Source organism: Vipera ursinii (assembly GCF_947247035.1).
Source record: "Vipera ursinii genome assembly, chromosome: 6".
NCBI classification, from domain to species: Eukaryota; Metazoa; Chordata; class Lepidosauria; order Squamata; family Viperidae; genus Vipera; species Vipera ursinii.
This window is the reverse complement of record NC_139515.1, coordinates 74,061,160-74,085,461: the sequence shown is the minus strand read 5'-3', so window position 1 is coordinate 74,085,461 and position 24,302 is coordinate 74,061,160. Positions and strand designations below refer to the sequence as shown.

The window sequence follows — 24,302 nt, the reverse complement described above, 5'->3', positions numbered from 1 at the left end:
CAGTATATATTTTACATGTGCAGTAATTCTCACCTGCTAACATGTGGACTGCTGCATTTAGCACCAGTACTAGCATCTGATCAGTCTTCAGTGGCAATGCCATATGAAGCATATTGCAATAATTCAGAATAATAGTGGTGAGAGGATGGGTCACTATTTCCAAGACATCTTTCAGCTGTTTCCTGCAGGTCTGCAACTGGTGCATGAACCAAAGTTATGTGAAGCCCAATAAGTCATGAAACAAAATGGGACAAGACATTGGACACACCGATCATAGTTCGCTTGAATGATGACCGGAACATCTGAACATACTTTGGCATGTTTCCTGTTTTTATGCACACAAAAGGGTAAATAGGTCACTGAACAACGGAAGCCACAGTAGTTATGTGGCAAAGCATATGCTTTGTGCAGTGGTGGGGTTCAAATATGTGAACAACCGGTTCTCTGTGTGGACTTCTGCGCCTTCCAGAAGTCCATTCTGGACCTGGGCAACAAAAAATTAGCTACAGGTTCTGCTGAACTGGTGTGGACTGACTGAACCCCACCACTGGCTTTGTGCATAAAAAGGTGGATTCAGTCACCCAGGATTCTTGAATATGGCTAAGAGGGGAAAAAGCCATCTTTCACTCATGATACACAGGCTATGTGAACTCTTTTTTTTTTGTGGTTCCAGATTCCCAGGAATTAATGATAAATTTACAACTATTGATTAAATTAGAATGGGCTTAACACATTAAACTACCTTCCCCCCCCAAGAAAACCTTCCTATTTTTTTTAAAGTAGCCTTCACCCATTGTAGTGATAGAAAACGATAGGTATAACTGTAATCCACTGAAAATCCTTTGCCTCTGGTGCAGACAATACCTAGATGAGTACACATATGCTCTAAGTAGATAGGGTGCGCAACTTGGGGGTCCTTCTAGACTCACAGCTCTCTTTAGAAGAGCATATTGGAGCTGTGACTAGGGGGGCCTTTGCCCAGGTTCGCCTGGTGCACCAGTTGAGACCCTATCTGGACCGGGATGCCTTGCGTACAGTCACTCATGCGCTCGTGACCTCTTGTCTGGACTACTGTAATGCTCTCTACATGGGGCTGCCCTTGAAGACCACTCAGAGGCTCCAACTGGTGCAGAATGCAGCCGCGCGAGTTGTGCTGGGAGTCTCCCGATACTCCCATGTTACCCCTTTGCTCTGCGAGCTGCATTGGCTGCCGGTTGCCCTCCGGGTGAGATTCAAGGTGTTGGTAATGACTTACAAAGCCCTACATGGCATGGGTCTAGATTACCTACGGCAACACCTGCGGCCGGTATCAACTTCCGTTGTCAACTTCCCTCCGTCCAGTGCGCTCCCACAGAGAGGGCCTCCTCAGGGTGCCTCCGATCAAAGAATGCCGATTGGTGGCCCCCAGGGGGAGGGCGTTCTCTGTGGGCGCGCCAGACCTGTGGAACCGCTTGCCGGTTTAGCTCCGGATGGCCCCCGACCTCCGCTCCTTCCGGCGCGATCTAAAAACTTATCTATTCGAGCAATCTGACCTGGTTTGATGGGTTAGGGTTGGGGTTTTAATATGTCTTTTAATTACTGTTTTAAATCTGGGCATAATATTTAATTGTTTTTTAACTTTTGTATTTCGTTTTTATATTTATTGCCCTGTACACCGCCCTGAGTCCTTCGGGAGAAGGGCGGTATAAAAATATAATAATAATAATAATAATAATAATAATAATAATAATAATAATAATAATAATAAGTATAAGTATAAGTATAAGTATAAAGCACAAAGTATAAAGTATACAGTACATGTAGTCCTCGACTTACAACCACAAATCAGCCCACAATTTCTGTTGCTATGTGAGACAGTTGTTAAGTGAATTTTACCCCATTTTACGACCTTTCTTTCCACATTTGTTAAGTGAATCACTGCAGTTGTTAAATTAGTGATACAGCTGTTACGTGAACCTGGCTTTCCCATTGACTTTGATTGTCAGAAGGTCGCAAAAGGTGATCACATGACCTCGGGATACTGCAACGGTCATAAATGTGAGTCAGTGGCCAAGCATCTGAATTTTGACCCTGTGACTGTTGGGATGCTGCAACAGTCGTAAGTGTGAAAAAGCATCCCAAGTCACTTTTTTCAGTGCTGTTGTAACTTCGAACCATCACTAAATGAACTGTTGTAATTCGAGGACTACCTATGTAAAGGTAGCTTCCTTAAGAGTGGCAACAATCCAAACTTCATTTTCATTGTAGATCCTTAGGACATTGTCATCTCAGATGTATCAACCTTGAAGAGTTTTTGCATGAAAAGCAATAGGGGTGAACAAGGGTGGGCAGGAAGGATATCACACATCCTTATAACAATCCACTGTAATGCTAAATCTCTCACCAAGCATCTCTCTTGTAGGTCCAAATCCTTCATAAAGTGTAAGTCCACCATGACATTTGGGGACGGAATTCTCAAGCACAAAGTTCAGGAAGTCCAATCGAATGATGGCATTTAATGGGGCAACAATCCTCCAACAGCAACTAGAGCAATAAATCAATAATAGGAAAGTTTCAGACCTAAACACTGGACCATTTTCCTGTCTTTTCTTTCTCCTCTATGTACTAAAGCTGCCAATTCAACATCGCATTGCATCGAGAGTGGCTTGAAGGGAGTGCTGCAAAATGGCATCCCTTCACATTATCCTAATAAACCAGCCTCCCACTCAAACCCCTAGAAAATGGATGGTTTTCACAACCAGAATTTTTAAATGTATTTTATTGATTTTTAAAAATAACAATCTTTAGTGCTTAGTAAACAGCATGTTGTCTGGGTTCATGTATTTGAAAAACAATCAGTAATAATTAATGTCTATAGTTCCATAGTCAATATATTAATTAATGATATATTTCTTTGATCTTTTCTTCTTTCAGTAGTATTCTCCTTTTGTCAAACAAATATAGTTCTTAATATTTTCGATTCATACAAAGTTGGATATAAACATTTTTCTTGTGTTTGTACAAATAACAGTAACATCGGCATATAACATCTTTTCTGATCAGCTTGTTTCAATTGTATTTATAAAAGTCATCTTATTAAATCACTATATGTCCTGTTTTCAAGATTCTTATTTAAGCTTAATTTCCCCTCTGTATTCATACCATTCTTATCAGTCATAATTTTCTCAAAGTTAATTACCTTTAAATATCTAAACTTTTCATTCATGTACACCATCCCAATATTTTTACATTTCATATATTGTAAAAAGTACTATACTATTTGTATATCTTATCCCTTTTACTGTATGGACCTCTTTATATCCATAATTTATGTATTCTTTTAACCATATTCAAATAAGTGTTTGATCATATAGTATTCCATCTAGTAAGTCAAATCAAATCTCTTGGATCTAACTCTAGCCTTCTTCTTTTGCCAAGTAGCTTTCCAAGTCAGTGTGTTCAACTTGCCAGGGCATTCCTCCTGTATTTTTGTAAATATTGTTGGGAATAGGAAAGACAAGTTAGGTAGAGTGTGCGTTTTTTGTCTCCCAAACTCTAATGATTCTCCTGGCTGCTCTATAATCCATTTTGTTAGATCTTCTTTCCTATCTTCAAGTTTGTTTTGAAGTCCTGAAAAATAAGATATCTTTTCCATTTCCATTGTTGTGGCAAAATCTTGCAAGTTTTCTTTTGTTTGTATTAACCTGAGTTCTCTTCATCTATAGCTTCCCACTTTGGGTCAATGTCCTCTGGTTTATGTTCTGTAATCTGGTTTGTTTGTTCATTCTTTGTCATCATTTTCTGAGAGTTTTTTAATTGTAGGTGTAGGTTAGGATGCTGAGCTTGTCAATCAGAAGGTCAGCAGTTTGGCAGGTCAAATCCCGAGTGCCGCGTAACAGAGTGAGCGCCTGTTACTCGTCCCAGCTTCTGCCAACCTAGCAGTTCGAAAGCACGTAAAAATGCAAGTAGAAAAATAAGGACCACTCCGGTGGGAAGGTAACAGCATTCCGTGCGCCTTTGGTGTCTAGTCATGCCGGCCACATGACCATGGAGACGTCCTCAGACAAGCGCTGGCTCTTCGGCTTTGAAACGGAGATGAGCACTGGCCCCTAGAGTCGGAAATGACTAGCATGCATGTGCGGGGGAACCTTTACCTTTACCTTAGGTTAAAGATATGCTCATTTATGTCATCAAAGTTGTTTTTAATTTCATTATGATTTGAAACCATTGTCATTTGAATCTGTCGCAGCATTGCATACATTTCCTCCTGAAAAATATGTGCCTTGTCTTTGAGTATTGCTCTTGCAGATCTCTGATGTTCCAGGCTGGGGCCTTCAGAAGGAGATATTAGGTGTGGTTTCCTGCCACTTTTAGAAAGGTATGCAATAAGTGTTTATAATCTCAGAAAGTCAGCAGTTTTTCAAACAAATATTGTTCTCAATCTTTAATAGGTGGCCCAGTGTATTTTCTTTCTTTTGTTCCCAGCTGTTCTCTATTTGGCTAGACATCACTGAGGTTCAAAGAAACAAGTTGTTCTTTATTTCTGGGCACCTTGCCAATTTCTGAGTCAATGCAGCTGTTGTTTTATGCTCTAATCCTCCACTAGATATCAGTAGCTATTCATTTTCTAACTTTTTAAAACAATGAATTTTTTTTGTAATTTCATCAACACTCTTTCAGATGTGAAATCTTAACAGTTTTCATAATTTTTGGATTTATCCAGACTGTAGTATTATTAACCTCATTTCAATATATTTCTGTCCCCCATAAAAATTAAATCACTGATTCCATCTATGGAAGGGTGGGGGTGTGATCCCCTCCCTTCTCACTTTTGGAGGATTTTTTTCTTCTTGGGGGTCTTTTCTAAGAAATCAATTACAAAATAGAAGAGAGACAATCAATATTCTCATCCATTTCCAAGTGCGCTGTTCACAGTTCTAGTTAGTGCTTTGGGACTTCAGCTGTTGGTAGCTTGGGCTAGTCACTGATGTGCAGCTAGCCTTTCTCCTTTTGGGTTGGAGGGCTTCCCCCAGATCAAACGGATTGACAGCCATCTTTCCGTGATCTACAGGGCGGCCTCTTTCTTTGTTGGCTCTCTGTGGTGACTTTAGACCAATTTAGGGTCCCCTGGCCGGACGAAACCAGCCATGAGATGCGGAGCTCCGCAATCCCTTGGCTGTCCCACTATGGTGCATTACCGGAAGTCTAGCATTTGCTTTCTAACTGGGTGATTCTGGCATTGAAATACAACATATGGAAGTCCCATATTGGAGAGGGTAGATAGAGATCTACCTTTTCCAATATGGGACTTCCAGATGTTGTACTTCAGTGCCAGAATCACCCAGTTAGAAAGCAAGCTTTTCATTATCATCTGAACAAGGAACTGCTGTTTAATCTTGACATGTGAATTAACCATCAAACCATGAAGAGGGATAAATCATTCCAGGTTGGATTATTAAGCCAAGTCTGGCAAGATCTAGGGAGTATAAATGATTCAGAGACACCTCCAGACATTTTGGGTGCTCCATCACTGGAGGTTTTAAAGAAGAGATTGGACAGCCATTTGCCTCCTGCTTGAGCAAAGGGTTGGACTAGAAGATCTACAAGCTCCCATCCAACTCATATATTCTGTTGCAACAAAAAAGATTACATTATAAAGTCATGAAATATAAAGCAAAGAGAAAAAATAAAGTATTTCTTAACTCGTTAAAGAGCTGGTCAAGGCTAAGCCTAATTAGTAATAGTGTGATTATCACAAGTCATTTATTTGTGTGGAAAAGAGATTGTGAAGATGAACACAAAACAGCCCAGTTGGGGAATATCCACTTGGAAAAGCATGCCATATTCAAAATGGACCCCCAACAGAATCTTATTTCAACCTTACCTGGTGGCATTGGAACAGCCATTAGGAAAACTCGGAGTCTGGATTATTCCTTCCTGGGCTGTAAGGATCACATCTCTGCAAGAGGACAATTGCTGGCTCAAGTCACTGGATTCTTTAATGATACGTCCTATCTTAGATTCTATAATGGGAAGAAAGGAAGCAGCAAATGCTATAGGTGGCTCTTTTGTCAAGGGCCCTGCAGCACCTACCATATTTTTCCCTCCAATTTGTGTTGTAAATAACTCCAAGAGAACTGTTAAAATAAAATCACTTTATAATTTAAATGGTACTAAAATCATATTTATAGGGTAATTATTTCAAACATACATACAAAGTATATACCTAGGCAAAGATAACAGTTGTTTCAGGTCATTTACATACTGCATATAAATGACCTGTCATCATGTTGAACGTGTAAAGTGTACCAGCCTAGATGTCAATGGCAGGCAGCCTTTTCACAGCCTATAACTGCATTTAAAAGAAAAGTTTTCAAAGGGCTTCAGGAATGAGGCAATGATGAAGCAACTTGATCATTGGTAGATACAGAAGCTAGGGGTAGATAATCTGTTTAAACAGAAAAACAGCACCGTTGAAAAATGTAATTTTGCCACTGAATTTTCAAAGGCTAATAGAACAAGGCAGTGGTGGGATTCAGCCAGTTCTCACCAGGTCGACGTAATCAGTAGCTAATTTTTTGTTGCCCAGGCCCAGAATGGACTTCCAGAAGCAGCATCCACACAGAAAACCGGTTGTTTACTTATTTGTATCCCACCACTGGAACAAGACTGTGCACCATATGGAGCCTATAAGTTATCCACCTCTGCAAAGGCAAATCCAAATATGGCTTTACAAATTTCAGAAGGTGATAGTGGCTAAATTCTACCACGATTCGTCACATAACCTTAAAAAATTCTCCACCAGTTGATGAATTCTAAAACAATGCAAATAGCCAGCTCTCTGCAAGGAGTATAAATCCTTACATTCTCCACCATCCAGTCATAGCTGAAGAAACATCTTGGATGAGAAGTGAAAAACAAAGAAAAACAAGAAAGTCCAGTTGCCTTGTGAAAAAGCATCTTCGGGAGAAGGTTATCTTCAGGTACCAAGTCCTGAGCCAGGGAGGGATTTAAAGGTGACAAACATCATTCTGAATTTCACCCAGAAAACAATTGGCCATCAAAGCAGCTCTCTGAGTAGTGAGCTCTTCAAGTGTTATGTGTGGTGATCAGAAAATGTCCATAACTACTTGACAACCTTTGCCTGTGTGACACCTTCCAAATGCATTAGTATGGTAATTAACAGAATAGTTAGCACAGCTTTCTAGGAATTGGAATAGCAACCCTTTTAGGATATCAGGCTTGTTGACGCTATGTACCTTGTCCATCAACAGCTTGGAGGAGGTTCATGGGTGACTCCAATGACCGTACTGAAGTTTCAAGACCAAAGTTACTGAGTGGCATCTCCGCTGGTTCCTTCTCTATTGTGAGGAAGGAGGGAGGGAAGGAGAGAGAGAGAAAGAGCAATAAGAGGTACTGAAAAAAGTGTAATCATAGAATCATGGAGCAGGAATGGACCTTGGAGTTTTTCTAGTCCAACTGCCTGACCAAGGAGGAATATTTTATTGCATCCCATACTAATGGCTGTCCGATCTTTTCTTGAAAACCTACAGCGATGGAGCACCCACAACTTCTGTGAAATAAAATTAGCTGCGCTAAGCCCAATGAGTTGCAAACATACTATACAAAGTTAAATAACTTTTAAAAAGTGGGGTCTGACTTGGCTTGTTTCCCTGTTTATGTCATCCTTCTTCCTTTTGATTTCATGTCTTTTATATTACGAACCTCTAGGAATGCCTGTATTGATTATGATTTACACCAATTGTTCTGCTAGCCCTTTTAGCTGAAAGGGGTAAAAAATATGCTAAAATACTGAAATGCAAACAATCAAAGCTACTTTCCCCAAATTATATTTTCCACACATTTGTGCTAATTGCTGTGCCAATTTTACAGTAAACGGGTAGTAACTTGGGTGCTGGCAAAAAATTCTGACATTCCAAAGAATTGGAAAATACATTCACACGCTGCTTGCTTTGCTCAAATCTAGAAGTTCCTAAACTTCTTGCCATCAGATCTCCCTTTAGTGTAATCTTTATGTATCCACCTCCCCTAACAATCCAAAGATCAAAATGAAAATGAGTGAACAATGGAAACGATATGATGAAACTCTATTTTTAATAAAGGCATAAAAATCTTCAAATCACCTCACCGTTTGGGAACTCTAATCCAAGCAGACGATGCCACTCAAATATCAGAAGGCTGTATTGCTTAGCGTTTAGAACCAAAGAGAGACCATGGGCAAGATATAGGACTATGCTTACCTTTCATGACGGATACAATCCAGTCAAAAAAGGTGCTCACTCTTGAATAAACACCTGGTCTCTTGGGCTGGGCGCAACCCACACCCCAGCTAGCAATTCCATGGAGTATAAATGGCTTGTTTTCATTTTGGCAAACCAGCAGACCTGAATCCCCCTGAAAAAAACATGCACACAAAGTCACAGTGTTTGCAAAATATAAACAAAGAACACATAGCTTTATATTTACAGTAATATTTCTAATGTACATGTCTAAATCCATAACTTTTCCATGCAGGCATGGAATTTCTTTCATAAGCTGAGTTGCAGCAAGGGCAGTAAACAGAATGGCTGTGTGATCTGTGTAATAGAGTTATGGTCTTCAGCAGCAGTAGAGTCCTTGATGCATTCTGAGCTTGATGGTTTTCTTGCAGATGTTTCATTACCAAAGTAGGTAAGATCATCATTGCTAGAATGGAGTGGGATTTGCTCTTATTTTTACTGTATATACTAGTGGCTTGCCCTGTCAGTGTTGTTCTTGGTGGTTCCGTGATCTACATACCACTCAAAAGAGACAATCAAAAAGCCCAAAAGGAAAACAAAAAACCCCAAACACCTCCTCGTGAATAATCAACATCTGTATGCACAAAGATTAACAAAAGGTTAACAATAGAACAAGTAAACAATACCCCAATCAAGGAGCTACCAACACAAATAAACAAGCTAATAGTAAACAACAGCTTAATCAAGGGACCACCAAGAACAATCCCATCAACATTGATAGGATAAGCCACTAGTATATAAAAATCAGAGCAAACCCATGTCTCTTTTAGCACTGATGATGTTACCTAGTTTGGTAATGAAACACCTGGGGGAAAAACCCACCAAGCTCAGAAACACCACAGTCGAACCCTGAGCTAGAAGAGTATTCTTTTCTCTTGGTACCAGTAAAGTACCTGCCCAAAAGGAATCATGTTATGCCCCACGAAGAATACAGATGACCCAACCCCCAATCTATTATTCTTCCCTTCCTGTAAAAGTGTGAAGGAGTTCCAAATTCAGCCTATAAGCTACAGATTCTCTTTGGTCTATAACTGTAAAATATTTAACAAAACAAGATGCAGATGATCCATTTTTGATAGCTTGAGCATACTTTCCTTGTCCTAGTTTACCCTTCTATGCTGCAGTTTTTTTCTTGTCTGCTCTCTTGATACCTGGCAGGAATCGTGGCCTTCCAAAGATGCAAACCCAGCACAGAGCATCCGAGGTGTAATCCCTCCAGGGTGATTAAAGTAGTAGTTTTGCCCACAGATGTCATTGGCCACCAGTGGGACATGCATTTGCTGTAGACGAGTAGCAAGGCCTCCAGCTATAAAACAGTAGAACAACATTTCAGAGTAATGCATGTTTTTTATTTTGTTGATGGACTAGGGGGAAAATCTTGCTCAAAACATATTACTAAGGTTTGGGCTACATCTGCGTTGGGCCTAAAAAAAAGGTCAGAAAAAGAGGCTGCAGTAGAAGAAATAGGCTCTATTGATACTTTGATCCAAATAAAGAATATGCAACCTGATGGCATCCAGATGTTTTGAACAAAATGGCCCACAATCCCTTCTCACTATTTATACTAGCTGGAACTGAAAGAATTTGAATTCCAGAACATTGCCTACCCAAATTTAGATAGGCCCCTATTACCTCCTTAGGTATGCAATCCTTCTTGCATTAGAACAGTTTTTTCTCACACTGGCAGTTTAAGATGAGTGGCAGTTTGAGATGGGTGGACTTCAACTCCCAGAATTCCCCAAACAGCAAAACTATCTGGGGGATTGTGGAGGTTAAAGTCACCCATCTTAAACTGTTGAGAAATATTGCATTAGAAACTGAAATCCGAAACCTGAACTTTTTTTATTAGGCATAATTCCAGAAAAAAATGATGAACAAACTGTATAGCTAACATTACATGTATTAACAGCAGCGAGGATTGTATTTGCTCAGCACTGGAAAAATGAAGAAACACCATTGGACGAAGAGATAATCAAGAAAATACAGGTCTGTGCTGAAATGGACAGACTTACTATGAGGATGAAAGAAAAAGAAGATACAAAATATTTCCAAACATGGAACTTATTTTATCAGTGGCTGGAAAAATGGGATAGAGAGTAAGAACTTAACTTGTATTATTAAGCAAAACAAATCAACCCAGACAACACGCTGTTCATTAAGCACTAATGAAATGTAATAACAGAAAATCAGTAAACTATTATATATAAAAAAGAAGAAACTGAAAACCAGATATATCACTGATGCTAAAGCATAGAACAAGTATGCCAGAGAACCCAAGGGTTCCCCCAAGACCCCATTAGGGGTACGTGAAATCCAATTTTTGGCCAGATATTGAAAATATTTCAAACATTTAAAAAATGTCACCCTTCTCATTATTAGTTTTTAATCACTTAAAATACAGTTTTTCATGAAAAATATTTTACCTAATAGGTTTAGCATTGCTATTATGAGTCAATAAATATTCTACAAATGTATCATTTTTAATTTTTAATATAGTAAATATTGATAAGTATAACCCGCATAAACAAATCAAAGCTCTTTTGAAGTCGTCTACGTATAATTCTTAAAAGTCGGGATGGATTCTGAGACACCTAAAAGTTTAAGAAACACTGGCATAAAACTTTAAGACTTGTAGACTTCAACTCCCAGAATCTCCCATCTAGCACGGCTGGCTGAGGAATTCTGGAAACTGAATTCCAGAAGTCTTAAAATTGCTACATTTGGAGACCCCTCGCATAGAACAAGCTGGCTCCAAGTTCCTTCTAGCTTCATAATGCTAATATAATATAGGATCAAGGTATCTTGGTGTGCAGAGATTCCTATCCTCACCTTTAGCCCCTGATGCTTAACAGCTTTACATTTAAGCATTCTTTTTTCTCATCTACCTGACCATTCACAACATTCCCAAGGACGATTTCCTGGCTACCACAAAGCAGTTTGCTCAGTGTTTAAAACTTATTTATACTGTATAGCAGGGGTCCCCAAATTGGCCACCAGGCTGTGTGAATAGTTGGCCAGTGTGCATGTGCGTGTGTGCACAGGCTCACTCGCATGAGCGCTGCTGTGAGCATTGCGGGCGTTGTGGCCCAACTCATGTGAGCATCGCCACAAGTGTCACACATGTTTGTGGCCCCACTCGCATATGCTTCACCACAGGGGTTGTGGGTGTTCGCGGCCACACTTGCATGAGCATTGTCACTGGCGTTCATGGTGCCACTCACGTGAGCATCCTGGGCATTCACAGCCCCACTCACATGAGTGCTCATGTCCCCACTCGCATGTGCAACAGATATTCATGCGCACGCATGTTGTTTCTAGTGAGGAACATCAAGAGCACCTACCTCAAACCAGCTAGAAAATATTAGTAGCCAATGAAAAATCCAGTCCCATTCATATACTACATTTCAAGTCATAAGAATTCACAAAATTAACTGTGACTTTTGCAAAATTCATATTCTCTATTTCTATCTCAACATACATTTATTCTTTCAGTTTCAGGGCCATCCAACTCCACAGTGACTCTGAGCAACTTACAATTTTTAAAAAATCAAAAGAAAACAACATCTATCAAAGAAAATGCTTTCTAGGGAACTGGGATGTGAGCAAAAACTAGATCTAAGAATAGGTTCATTTGATTCTGAATTCCGAAGTGCTACAGAATAAACATTTCTGCATGGGTAGAAAAGCTATGTAAATTGATTTGGATGCATTCAAGTTGATATAAATGAACTTTGCTAACTTGATTAAAAGATCTAATTTGGTTCAGAGATTCAACTGATGCATTTTCAAATTGAATTCCCAAATCAAATATTCATATCCTTAATATATATTTACCTAGGATGTGTGTTCAGTTTGTACATTGATCTCAAACTCTCTTTTTATTAAATGTCATGGTGTGTCCCTCTAAATCATTAGTTCTTAAAACCGACCTTATTATTCCTTTTCCTGCTTCTGAATTATGTCATTACTCCCATTAAAAAAAACACCCCTTCTTGTTTTACATAAATATCTTGGCGGCAGCAGTCCTAAACTCACAAACAAGCAATTACAAATTGCTCCACTGCCCCCCCCTAGGATATTTCCAAATTACTCCCTTGGATAATTATCCCCAGTTTAAGAATCACTGCTCTAAATGAAGGAGAACAATAAAAGGAGATTGCAACATTTCATATCAGGGTTTGGTGGTAAATCATAGGTCTCTAAATGCTTTAATCTGAATTGCTTTAGTTAGATTTTGCAGCAAACTCCCAGACAGAATTTGGCTAGATTACTGTAGAAACTAGCCATGGACAAAGCCTGAAATATAAGAATAACAGAATAGGAACATACTTTGGATGCCTTCTACTCTCATGCCCTGCTCAAGCAGGAGACCTTACTACATCATTCCGGACAAATGGCTGTCCAATCTCTTTTTAAAAATCTCCAGTGATGGAGCATCTACAACTTCTGGAGGCAAGCAAATCCATTCGATTAATTGTTCTCACTGTCAGGAAAGTTCTTCTTTAGTTTTCGATTGGTTCTATCCTATTTTTGCTAAGATTTAACTAAGGTGGAGAAAGTCCCTTAAAAAGGGGTCAATGATGTTCGAGGATCAAAATGGACTTAACCTTCTTGGAAACTTGCCCAGCTAGTCACAGTACAAAGCACAAAGGACGGCAACAGCTCCATGGAACTTGGCAAGCATACTGGCCTCACCGCTGCGCTATAGATCAGAGGTGTTTGCAACTGGACAAGGGCAATATCAGAATCATAACTTGCAACATCAAAGGCTGGGTGCACTGTAATGCCCTTGACTCTTCTCACCTGCATCAAGAGAAAGCAAGAGAATCAGTCATCAGCCCTTTTCACTCAGTAGTAGCCATTTGGGAGGAAAAAAGGAGGAGGGGGTGAGGAGGGGAAATATCAGTTTAGCTACAAATTACATTTTTAGCCAGCATCTCTTTGCAAAATAATCAGCCACTTCCTCTTCAGGGCTCTCCCTATTCAATAGATGCGCCTGCAGCAAGAATTGTTTCTATCCTTTCTTAGGCTGTAGCAAAGGCTGAATTGCTAATTCATTGATAGGAATTGCTGCCAGCACCACTACTGTAGTGCTGCCTTTGTCCGATAAGCTATGAACGTCCTTATTTTAGCCCACCCTTGATATAAATTACCCCCTTTCATCCTTGCTGCAATGTAATTCCTTCTTCCTGCCAGCATCTCCCTCTGAGCAAATATACCACACAATCTGCCCATTACTTTCATTAACATTTCCATTCTGCCTTTTTGGAGAGAACTCTTAGAAGTATATGGTTGTTTTTTTATTTACTGCTAGGATTGGTTAAACCCAAATTTGTTGTCCATGCTAGAATCAGTTTCATCCTGGCTTATTTCCCCCCCCCCCAAAAAAAATGATAAAAATCATGGTTTATTTATCCAGGACAAACAAAAAAAAGAGTTGATTGCATCAAAGCAGCATTTTTTTTAAAACAAACCATTGTTTCAAATTGTGCTTTGCTATGGAAGCCCATGAATTAACAAAACATGGGTAGACTTGTTTCTTTGGGGATTTCAGAGCTGGAATGACTAATCTGCAGCCCTTAATCCCAACTTCATGTATTTAATTAATTTAATTTATTGAGATTTCTATACCGCCCTTCTCCCAGAGGGACTCAGGGCGGTTCACAGGGCATAAATATAAATGACAATACAAAAATTAAAAGACAATTAAATCAATGCCCAAGTTAAAACAAGAATAATAAAACAAGCCTATAAAAAACCCATGTACCCCCATCAGGCCAGACCCGCTAGTTCAAATAAATGGGTCTTCAACCCGCGACGGAAGGATCGGAGGTCTGATGCCGTCCGGAGCTCAACCGGCAGTTGGTTCCATAATGCCGGAGCACCCACAGAGAAGGCCCTCCCCCTGGGGGCCACCAGTCGACATTCCTTGACAGGAGGCACCCTGAGGAGGCCCTCTCTGTGGGCGCGCACAGGGCGGAGGGGAGTCGACGCCGGCAGCAGGTGGTCCTCGAGGTATCGCGGACCCATGCCATGTAGGGACTTAAAGATCATAACCAAAACCTTGAACCTTACCCGGAAGACAACTGGCAACCAATGCAGCTCACGGAGCAAAGGTGTAACATGGGAGTACCGGGAAACTCCCAAGACAACTCTCGCGGCCGCATTCTGTACCAGCTGGAACCTCCAAGTAGTCTTCAAGGGAAGCCCCATGTAGAGAGCATTACAGTAGTCTAGGCGAGAGGTCACGAGCGCATGAGTGACCGTACATAAGGCCTCCCGGTCCAGATAGGGCCGCAACTGGCGCACCAGGCGAACCTGGGCAAAAGCCCCCCTAGTCATGGCCACTATATGATCCTCCAAAGTGAGTCGTGAATCTAGGAGGACTCCCAAGTTGCGAGCCCTATCCACAGGGGGTAAAAGCTCACCCCCCATAGAAAGAGATGGAACATCCCAGGTGTCCCGGGAAGCCGGAATGTACAGCCGTTCAGTCTTGTCAGGGTTGAGTTGAAGTCTGTTCCTCCCCATCCAGACCCGAACCGCCTCCAGGCAACGGGACATCACAGCGAGGGCATCACTGGGGTGGTTTGGGGTCGAAATAAAAAGTTGGGTATCATCAGCATATTGATGATACCCAACTCCGAAACCACGAATGATCTCACCCAGCGGTTTCATATAGATGTTGAACAGGAGAGGCGAGAGGACCGACCCCTGAGGAACTCCACAAGCGAGAGTCCTAGGGGTCGACCTCTGCCCCCCTGCCAACACCAACTGCGAACGTCCCAGGAGATAGGAGGAGAACCACCGAAGAACTGTGCCTCCCACTCCCAATCCCCTGAGACGCCGCAGCAGGATACCATGGTCGATGGTATCGAAAGCCGCCGAGAGGTCTAATAGGACTAGGACAGAGGAATATCCCCTATCCCGAGCCCTCCAGAGATCATTCACCAGAGCGACCAATGCCGTCTCCGTGCTGTGCCCGGGCCTGAAACCCGATTGGTAAGGGTCCAGATAATCCGCTTCATCCAGGACCAGAGGGAGCTGATGCGCCACCACACTCTCGACAACCTTCGCAAGAAAGCGAAGGTTGGAGACTGGACGAAAGTTGTTCAATACAGCTGGGTCCAAGGCAGGCTTCTTGAGGAGAGGTCTCACCACCGCCTCCTTCAAGATGGTGGAGAAGTAACCCTCGCTCAAAGAAGCAGATATAACCGCCTGGAGCCAGCCTCGTGTCCTCTTCCTAGCTGCATAAACCAGCCAAGAAGGGCACGGATCCAATAAACATGTGGTGGAACTCAGCTTCCCCATGATCCTGTCCACTTCATCAGGGGTCACAGAATCAAACTCCTCCCAGATAACATTGACAAGACCGCCCGTGTCCTGATCGCCAGACTCTGCCCAGCTGGAGTCCAAACCGGTCCGAATCCGAGCGATTTTATCCGACAGATGTTGACTAAACTCCTCGGCACGACCCTGCAAGGGATCCTCCCTCACCTCCTGATTAAGAAGGGAGCGAGTCACCCTAAACAAGGCGGCTGGGCGATTATCTGCGGACGCGATGAGGGTGGAGAAGTAATTACACCTCGCCTCCCTCATCGCAGCGAGATAAGACCTAATGTAGGTTCTTAACCGCAATCGGTCGGATTCAGATCGGCTGGACCTCCAGCAGCTCTCTAGGCCCCGTTTCCGACGCTTCATCTCCCGGAGCTCCGCGGAGAACCATGGAGCTCGCTGGGATCTGCGCCGGGTCAGGGGCCGCAAGGGTACAACCCGGTCGAGTGCCTCAGTGGCTGCCCTTTCCCAGGCTTCCACTAAGGCATCCGCCGAGTTGTGAGCAATGGAGGCAGGTGGGGACCCCAGCGCCGCTTGGAATCTATCAGGATCCATTAGGCGTCTGGGGCGGTACCATCTAGTTGGCTCCGTACCCCCACGGCGGGGGGTGGCAAAATGGAAGACCAGCCGCAGGAGGTGATGATCGGTCCATGACAGGGGCATAATAAATGGAAAGCCCCCACCAAGATCATCCAACCACCGTCCAGATAAGAAAATCAGGTCAAGGGTGTGGCCTCCCTCATGAGTTGGTTCAGAAATTACCTGCGTCAGGTCCATGGCCGTCATGGAAGCCATGAACTCCCGAGCAAGCTCAGATGAACCTCCCAGGGATGGTAGATTGACGTCTCCCAAAACTATAAGTTTGGGGAACTCAACCACCAACCCCGAGAGGATATCGAGCAGCTCGGGCAGGGCTGCCGCTACGCGACTAGGCGAAATGTACACGAGCAGCAAGCCCAACTGCGCCCCAGAACCAAATCTCATAAAGAGAGACTCACACCCGACTATCTGAGGAACGGTGGTCTCCCGCGGACATAAGGTCTCCCTAACAATCACCGCCACACCCCCACCCCTACCCTGAGCTCGAGGCTGGTGTAGCACCCGGAAGCCTGGTGGGCAAAGGTCAACCAAAGGGACCCCACCCTCTGGGCCCAACCAAGTCTCCGTGATGCAAGCCAGGTCCGCATGCTCACCCTCAACTAAATCCCTAACAAGGGGAGCTTTGTTAACCACGGACCTGGCATTCAGGTACACCAGTCGGAGCTCAGGAGGCTGCACATCCTCGCTCCCGGAACCTCGGGAAAGAAGCAGAGGGTCGGAGCGCCTCACCGCTTGCAAATAGCGGAGACGGCCCTCCCAGTAATGATATGGCCCCCTGTCTATCCGCCTGCTGCCATTCCCCGTCGTGGGAATTGGTAATCCCACGACCCGCTCATGAGCCCCGGAGACAACGACCCCCCGTTCTCCCCCCGTGCGGTCAGACCCAAGTCTGGCCTGAACTATGGTTGATTGGCCACCCCCCATAGCCAGACAACCCCTATCTCCCACCCCTCTCCCCAATCCCGTAAAAATTTTTGATAAAAACATAATCAGGGGCCTCTTATTAAATTTATGTTGACGGCCCCTGCCCCTGCCCAGCCATAGTAGTCTTCAATACAATGATAAATAATCAGCTCAGGATACAATATGTTTGTGCTTTCAGCAAAAACAATTTATGCCATCGTAATCAAAATGGCCATAGAGAAAGAAGAAAGAGAGAAGGATTCGAATCCTCTTTCTGCTTTTTTGTGCCATCTTGGCAGATGACTTCACTCCAGAGTTCCTCCTCTTGTCTCCAGGAGATGAGCAGGCTGAGTTGGATGGCGGGATTAAATGTGTCATCAGTCTAGAATCGTCATACAGTCCAGCCCCTGTGAATTTCATTGACCCTCATCTTGCATCAGTTTAGCTTTGACCATTAGTTGACCAGGTTCTTGTATATAGATAGCAATAATAATCTCTTCAGTGCTTTGAACTCAGCAAGTGTTCCTGGTTCTTTGCACTTGACATTGTCGGGCCTACAAGATAGCTTTATTTTAAAAGCTATAGTAACAGAATCTTGCAACACTGAATATATCCTTTATATTTGTGTGAACCAGAGAAGGGGTTGTCTGAGATGTTTTCTGAATATAGTTTCTTAACCTGGGCTTAACCTCTGTTTATCTGACTCTTGCCTTGGTAGCAGCTTGTCATCCTGTCCTAGACTTGCCCCTCCACACCTACAGATAATATGCAGTTGCTAAAATATTACTTGTAAAAGAACATATCTTCAACAAGTTCTCTCATCCCTGCTATGGTCTTATAATACAATTTCATATAATGGAGAGACTGATTCTCTTAGGAAGCATAGGAAATCAAATTTTACTTTCTGTGGAAACAAACCTATGTATAATTTTGGCTGAAGAACGACAATTGGAATCAGTGGACCTGTCATTAAGTGAAACAGTTATTAAGAGGAAAATCGCTTGACCCCCCAACTATGCTTCCCTTTCCTCACTCCCCATTTTTTAAAATAAAGTGCCCCAGGGTGCTGGAGTAGTTGGCTCAAAAAAGGTAATCAACTTTACACTTTCCGCTTTGGTTTGCCTCCTAACCACTTCTCTGATATAACTAACAAGAAGGAAACTAATGTTTTATTTGCATAGACTGGAGAGAACAGGATTAGAAAAGAGTAAGCAGGCAGACAATGGGGAATTGTCAGGACCCACCTCAATCCACATCTTAGGAAATAAGAACTCTTGGATGCAAGTTTAGTCCAAAAGGAAAATGTTTACTAGGATGGAATCGATTGTGGCAATACAAGACGGAATCTAACAAAGTTACATTTCAATCCTATATAAAGCATTCCCATTTCAGCCCCTCCCCTCATCCATTTGGTCAGATGTCAGGCCCTTCCATGGGAAAGGGAACTCTCCTTGGTTTTATGGTTATTGCTTCCTTTTGTTGTAAATGAAGATGCAATCCAGATCTGTCTCTCCCCCTCCCTCCCCCAGTTCAAATGTTCCCTGTTGTTAGAAGATCACCTTAAGTCTATCCTCTCCCCCCCCCTTCGGAGAGATGGCAGAATCCCCAGAATAAGCACATTGTTCTACCTATACATTTATGAAATGTGATATAAATGGATTCTGACAGGAATACACATTAAAAGAAAGTGGTGGTACCAGCAGCTAGAAACTAGAGTTAGGAACTGCAAGCGCACTGTGCAAACAGCTCAGTGTATTCCCCATTGTCTGTCTGCTTACTCTCTTGTAATCCCTTCTTCGATCTCTTCAACTCTGCAAGTGGGTGTGGTAGATAGAAATGGATCAGACACAGTAGAGATTGCTTAAGGGTTTTTTCAGTTTTCTTTTTTCCTCCCCTCACTAGTTTTAGTAATCTCTCCGTTCTACAAGAATTTTGCCAGCCATATCTGAAGATGCTGAAGAGGGACTGAACCAAGGACCACGTGGGGATAAAAATAGGTGCTCCACCAGTGAGGAAAAAGAAACATAAAGCTACGTTTGTCTCTACCTGCTCAGCAGCTTCTTTCAGCATTCTGTCATGTTTACCAGCAACAACAGTCCAATATGATGGATTATTTGTTCTAAAAAAAAGGTGTTCCTTTGCTGTTAAATCACGTTTTTTACGTAAATGAAAAATGTTAACAAAATATACTTTAAGTTTCAGTTTAACTTGTTCAACGTTTTATTTAATATTCCTGCAAAAAAACACGTAGGAATGTTTGTGTGAAAGCTGATAATGTCTTCATTATATTTATATCCACTTTGCAGAATAAATTAAATTGCAGAGATGATTCAAAATGTTTCAGGACCCTGCAGGAACTGAAGCATGATAGCATTCTTCCCAGGTCTAAATTCACTCTTACCTACTTTATTCCAAATAACCGGTGTCTACAAAAGGCTAAGGGACGCAGTGGCTCAGTGGGTTAGGATGCTGAGCTTGTCAATCAGAAGGTCAGCAGTTTGGCGGATCGAATCCCGAGTGCCGCGTAACAGAGTGAGCGCCTGTTACTCGTCCCAGCTTCTGCCAACCTAGCAGTTCGAAAGCACGTAAAACTGCAAGTAGAAAAATAGGGACCACTATGGTGGGAAGGTAACAGCGTTCTGTGCGCCTTTGGTGTCTAGCCATGCCGGCCACATGACCACGGAGACATCCTCGGACAAGCGCTGGCTCTTTGGCTTTGAAACGGAGATGAGCACCGGCGCCTAGAGTTGGAAACGACTAGCACGTATGTGCGGGGGAACCTTTACCTTTTTACAAAAGGCTGCTTTGCCCTGCTTAACATCTTACATATGTACTTACATCTTTACACAGTGAGCGGCTGTGAGCACCCAAGTCAAGTTGATGATGGCACCTCCACACCTGTAATCACCCAGAAAGTGCAAACTCACATGCCAGGGCCAGCAGTGAGGACAAGCTTCTTCTCCCCCAAAGATAAGTGTTGACAGCCTCTGAGGACCAAAGGGGGGGAAACCACAGATATCTGCAGCAAGAGGAGGAGGAGGAGAGGAACCAAATGCTAGAGGACATCCAGGAGAGTTCAATAATTCATTGCTTGGCAAGTGAAGTTTCAAGATTTTATAACCATCATTTGTCCTCTCATAGCTCTAGAACATATGTGTATGTTCACATGATAATGTGAACATGCACGCAAACATACATGCGCCTCTCTGGTATATATCTTCCTAGAACTAATATTTCTTCTAAAATCCAAAGCACATTTTGCATTTAACAACACACCTCAGACTTGAAGAATCCATGGTTAGCTACTTTAGTCCATACAAAAGTTAGAGTATCTTAAAATTTCTCTAGCAGTGTTTGCCAAATGCAAAAATGAAGCATTTCAAATGTAACCATGACAGCCACTGCACATTTTATGTTCATAATGGGCAACAATGGAATCCATAAACCTTCAGGCATGAGAGAACAGACAGCTCAAACGGGAATACTTCCAGACAGACCAATTTTGGTGTTAGCTGACAAAAGATATCATAAAGTTAATTATTCTTTTTCTTAATAGATTCTTTCTATGCAAAGAAGACAGCAATAATGATAGGAAGATTCAGCACAGATAGAAGAGGAAGTGTTACAACCTGGAGTTTTCCCAATTCCCGTATCATTTTATGAATGAATTAGGCAGAGTGATGTTACAATAACAACAGCACTGTCTGGAAGTGCCGAAGTCAAATAAAAGGTAAGACTGCTGGGTTTTAGTAATCCTTTTTCACATTCAGGTTGTTTCCTAGGAAATCTGAGAGTGGAGCTATTATTAATCCTGAGGAACTCGCTTACCCAGTGGGATATCTTTTGGTTCAAATGCAGATACAGAAAACAGCCCTTCATATTCCATTTTAGATGTTGCTGTAAGGAAGAAACAAAGCTTTAGTTCAGCAAAAAGTTATTTCTCAACCATGTGACACAAAGGGGTCAAATCTACACAGTTCAGTATTCATTGCTCCACTCATAGAACTTATTCCTATTTTTCTGATGCGCTCTCTCTCTCTCTCTCTCTCTCTCTCTCTCTCTCTCTCTCTCTCTCTCTCTCTCTCTCTCTCTGAATTATGACTTCTAAAGTATTTTGAAATGGAAGTATTACTAGTTTCCCTTGCATGGAAAGTCATGCTTGTTATACTGAATTAACAGGGGAGAAAAATCAGTGAAGATTTCATAAGCATTGCAAAGCTGGGTAGTATAGAATAAAAACAGCCTGCCATACATCAAAAACATTTTGGAAGCTGTAGAACGCAGCTTCTGAGATCTGCAAGTGGGCACTGCACACCGCCCAGAGGCTACCATACAAATTATGCATTGTAAAGATCCCTTGGAGGTGACAGATACTTCCAATGTAATCTACTGAATCCTCTGCATGGATTGCCTCTGTGACTAAGTAGGACAGATGGGGAAGAAGCTAACCACCAGATTGCAAGAGCACAAGTGAGTGGTCAGACAAGGAGACCCAAATTCATTGGCAGCCTCACATTGTAATGAACAACATACATTCAATTTCGCAGCTACTAAGATTGTTGGATGAGCAAGCACAAAAAGAGCCAGAGAAGTGATTGAAGCCTGGGAAACAGGCCCCATGTCAGTCAACAGGAGTGCTGATTTACCACCAGCCTATCAAGTACTGGGCTGGGAAACACAAGCAAACAACAACCAACAAAAACAGCCATTAACGCATCCCACTCAGCATCTAAAAAGCCACTTACAACAGGCACTAAAAATACCACACACAGAACAGCACACCCTCTGCTAGAGAGAAGTTCCCTGAAGATGGGCTCCAGCACGAGTCCAAAAGCTCAGAAGACAAAACGTCTCTTCCCGGTGACCGACCCAGATTGGATCCTGCAACATTATCCTGGGATACATATATTTGTCTTCATTCATGAGAATAAAATCAGATTCAAAGTGACTGGAAGGCAGGTAAAATGCTAAGGGGAAGATAGGCAGGCAGAGGCACCCAATGACTTCAACTTTCCAAAAAATTTTTTTGCATAAAAGGATCAATTTCTACTTTCAAAAATTCACACTAATTACATAGAAATAATAAAATGATAGCTCAAAGTGTGCAAGGTAATGCACAAAATAAGTCTAACATTCACAGCTATAATGTTGAAGCCTGCAGTTGCAGTGTTATTCATTATCATAAACATTTAGCCTTCTTAACATTTCCAGAGGGAATAAGTTATATTCCTTAAGATCAGGGTCTGAAAGTAGCAGATATTGTGCTCCTCTTTTGTCATGAGTCTAATGAACAACAAATTGCTTTTTCAAAATCTTTTGCCACCAGAGTGCTTTACACACTACAAAGTACACAACAGAACCTGTCCAAGTTTTCCTTTTTATTTTTCCACTCCAAAAGTATTTTTCCTGCTATTCTCGTTCAGACAGAAAGCTATGATTGGACCACCTGAACACATTTTGTCATCTGAAATAGTTAACCTCTATATCTCATGAGATGTATGCAGTAATCTATTATAGGAATGTGGAAGATCCCAAAATCAACATAGCGGCACAACTCAGAAGAACCATGGGGGTGCAGTGGTTACAATGCAGTATTGCAGGCTAATTCTGCATTCCACTGCCAGGAGTTCGATCCTGACCCGCTCAAGGTTGACTCAGCCTTCCACTCTTCTGAGGTTGGTAAAATGTGGATCCAGATTGTTGGGGTCAATATGCTGACTCTGTAAACTGCTTAGAAAGGGCTGCAAAGCACTGTGAATTGGTATATAAATCTAAGTACTAATGCTATATGCATATGCCCTTGATCAGACAATGATCAAGGCCTACATGTTCCACTCAAAACAAAATTCACTATGTCTTCTGAGAATAGCCTATATTTTCTTGCATCCAAAATTTTTTTTCTTTGTCTTTGTACATAGTTTGACCTAAGGGGCTTCAAAAAAAAAAGATCATGATGGATGAAACAGATAAAAGGTTGAAAATTGACCTGTTAAATGCTTATTGCAATCCATAGGACAATTCAATTTAGAACCTCAGAAACACTGGATAATCCCAAAGCATACTCTGTTAAGGATCAGAATGGTCAGAATGACTCTGAAAGACAATGAGTACTTGACCACAAAAACACTCCTGCCCCAATAGATTACTTCAATTATTTATGTCAATGGTATAACATTTATCGCCATACCTTTTACCTTTGCCTGGAATTGATACTATGTAGAACCCAATGCCATCAAGAAATTCCCCAGCCTGATTTGTACATTCAGGTGAGGCCCTAAAGTTAGGTGAGTCTCTCTAATTTCTCTGCACTCCCATTGACTCTGGATACAAAAGACACGTGAATCTTTTATTTAGTGGAAGCAGATGTTGAAGAGAACATTGCCAGCTAACCTGAAGATAAAAAAGCAAACTTGGCCTTGAATCCTCTGAAGTTATTTTCTTCATCACTCTCAAAGTGGATCAGCATGATGTTCCCTGGGCTCCACACAGGCGAAGGAATTGAGAAACCACACAGGAGAGCTATAAGGGAAAATAGAACACAACTCCTGCCATCAGCAGTCAAGTACTTCTCTACAGGGGCCATATCCCAAATAAGGGGAAAGAGCTCCCTCAGTCTAAATCACCTCAGGAAAGTTTATTCAAGATTTTGGGACAAATGTTTTAAACCAGAGACATTTTGGTTTGGTTTACTATCTCTTCTCCACCACCACTGCCCATTTGCTTGACTTCCTTTCAGAATATAATCCACACCATCTTCAAGAGTAAGTGGACATGGTCAATGCCACATTGCCTAGGAATTTTGAGAGCTGTATGTAGACCATTGCTGAGACACTAAGTGCACTCTTTCAATTTTTTGGTTCAGACAGCCATTACAATCTTCCAGTTATTACCTAGCTGTTGCTCTTCTTCAGTGTCACCATAAACAACAACAGCATCATAAATGCAGTCCTGGCTGTTTTCAATTGCAAAGTCTTCAAACTCCAACTGAAAGGGAAAACGTTAGCATTCACTCCCATAGAACTTACATAATAGCATTCCCATTCTTATGTCCTCTAGGACCTTCGATGGTACATTCTAGAAATTGTGGCCCTAGCTTATCTGAAGGGCATCTAATGAAACAGCATATCTGAGGCCATAGCAAAAAAACTCTATCCCAACTGAATCAAGGAGCCCAGTAAAGCAAATCAA

General features: G+C 42.1%; 1 protein-coding gene across 1 annotated transcript in view; it reads right to left on the bottom strand.

Annotated features, from left to right (window-relative positions):
• Positions 1-24,302, bottom strand: part of OVCH1 (ovochymase 1) — a gene marked incomplete at both ends in the record, with an annotated part of 55,866 nt that overhangs the window by 14,240 nt on the left and 17,324 nt on the right. Inside the window, 10 exons of the mRNA XM_083365386.1 lie at positions 2,384-2,523; positions 5,864-6,002; positions 8,241-8,394; positions 9,431-9,585; positions 12,887-13,082; positions 19,161-19,233; positions 19,953-20,169; positions 20,943-21,011; positions 23,505-23,633; positions 24,005-24,098. Of these exons, the coding sequence (XP_083221512.1) occupies positions 2,384-2,523; positions 5,864-6,002; positions 8,241-8,394; positions 9,431-9,585; positions 12,887-13,082; positions 19,161-19,233; positions 19,953-20,169; positions 20,943-21,011; positions 23,505-23,633; positions 24,005-24,098 (1,366 nt within the window). The remainder of the gene's footprint in view (positions 1-2,383; positions 2,524-5,863; positions 6,003-8,240; positions 8,395-9,430; positions 9,586-12,886; positions 13,083-19,160; positions 19,234-19,952; positions 20,170-20,942; positions 21,012-23,504; positions 23,634-24,004; positions 24,099-24,302) is intronic.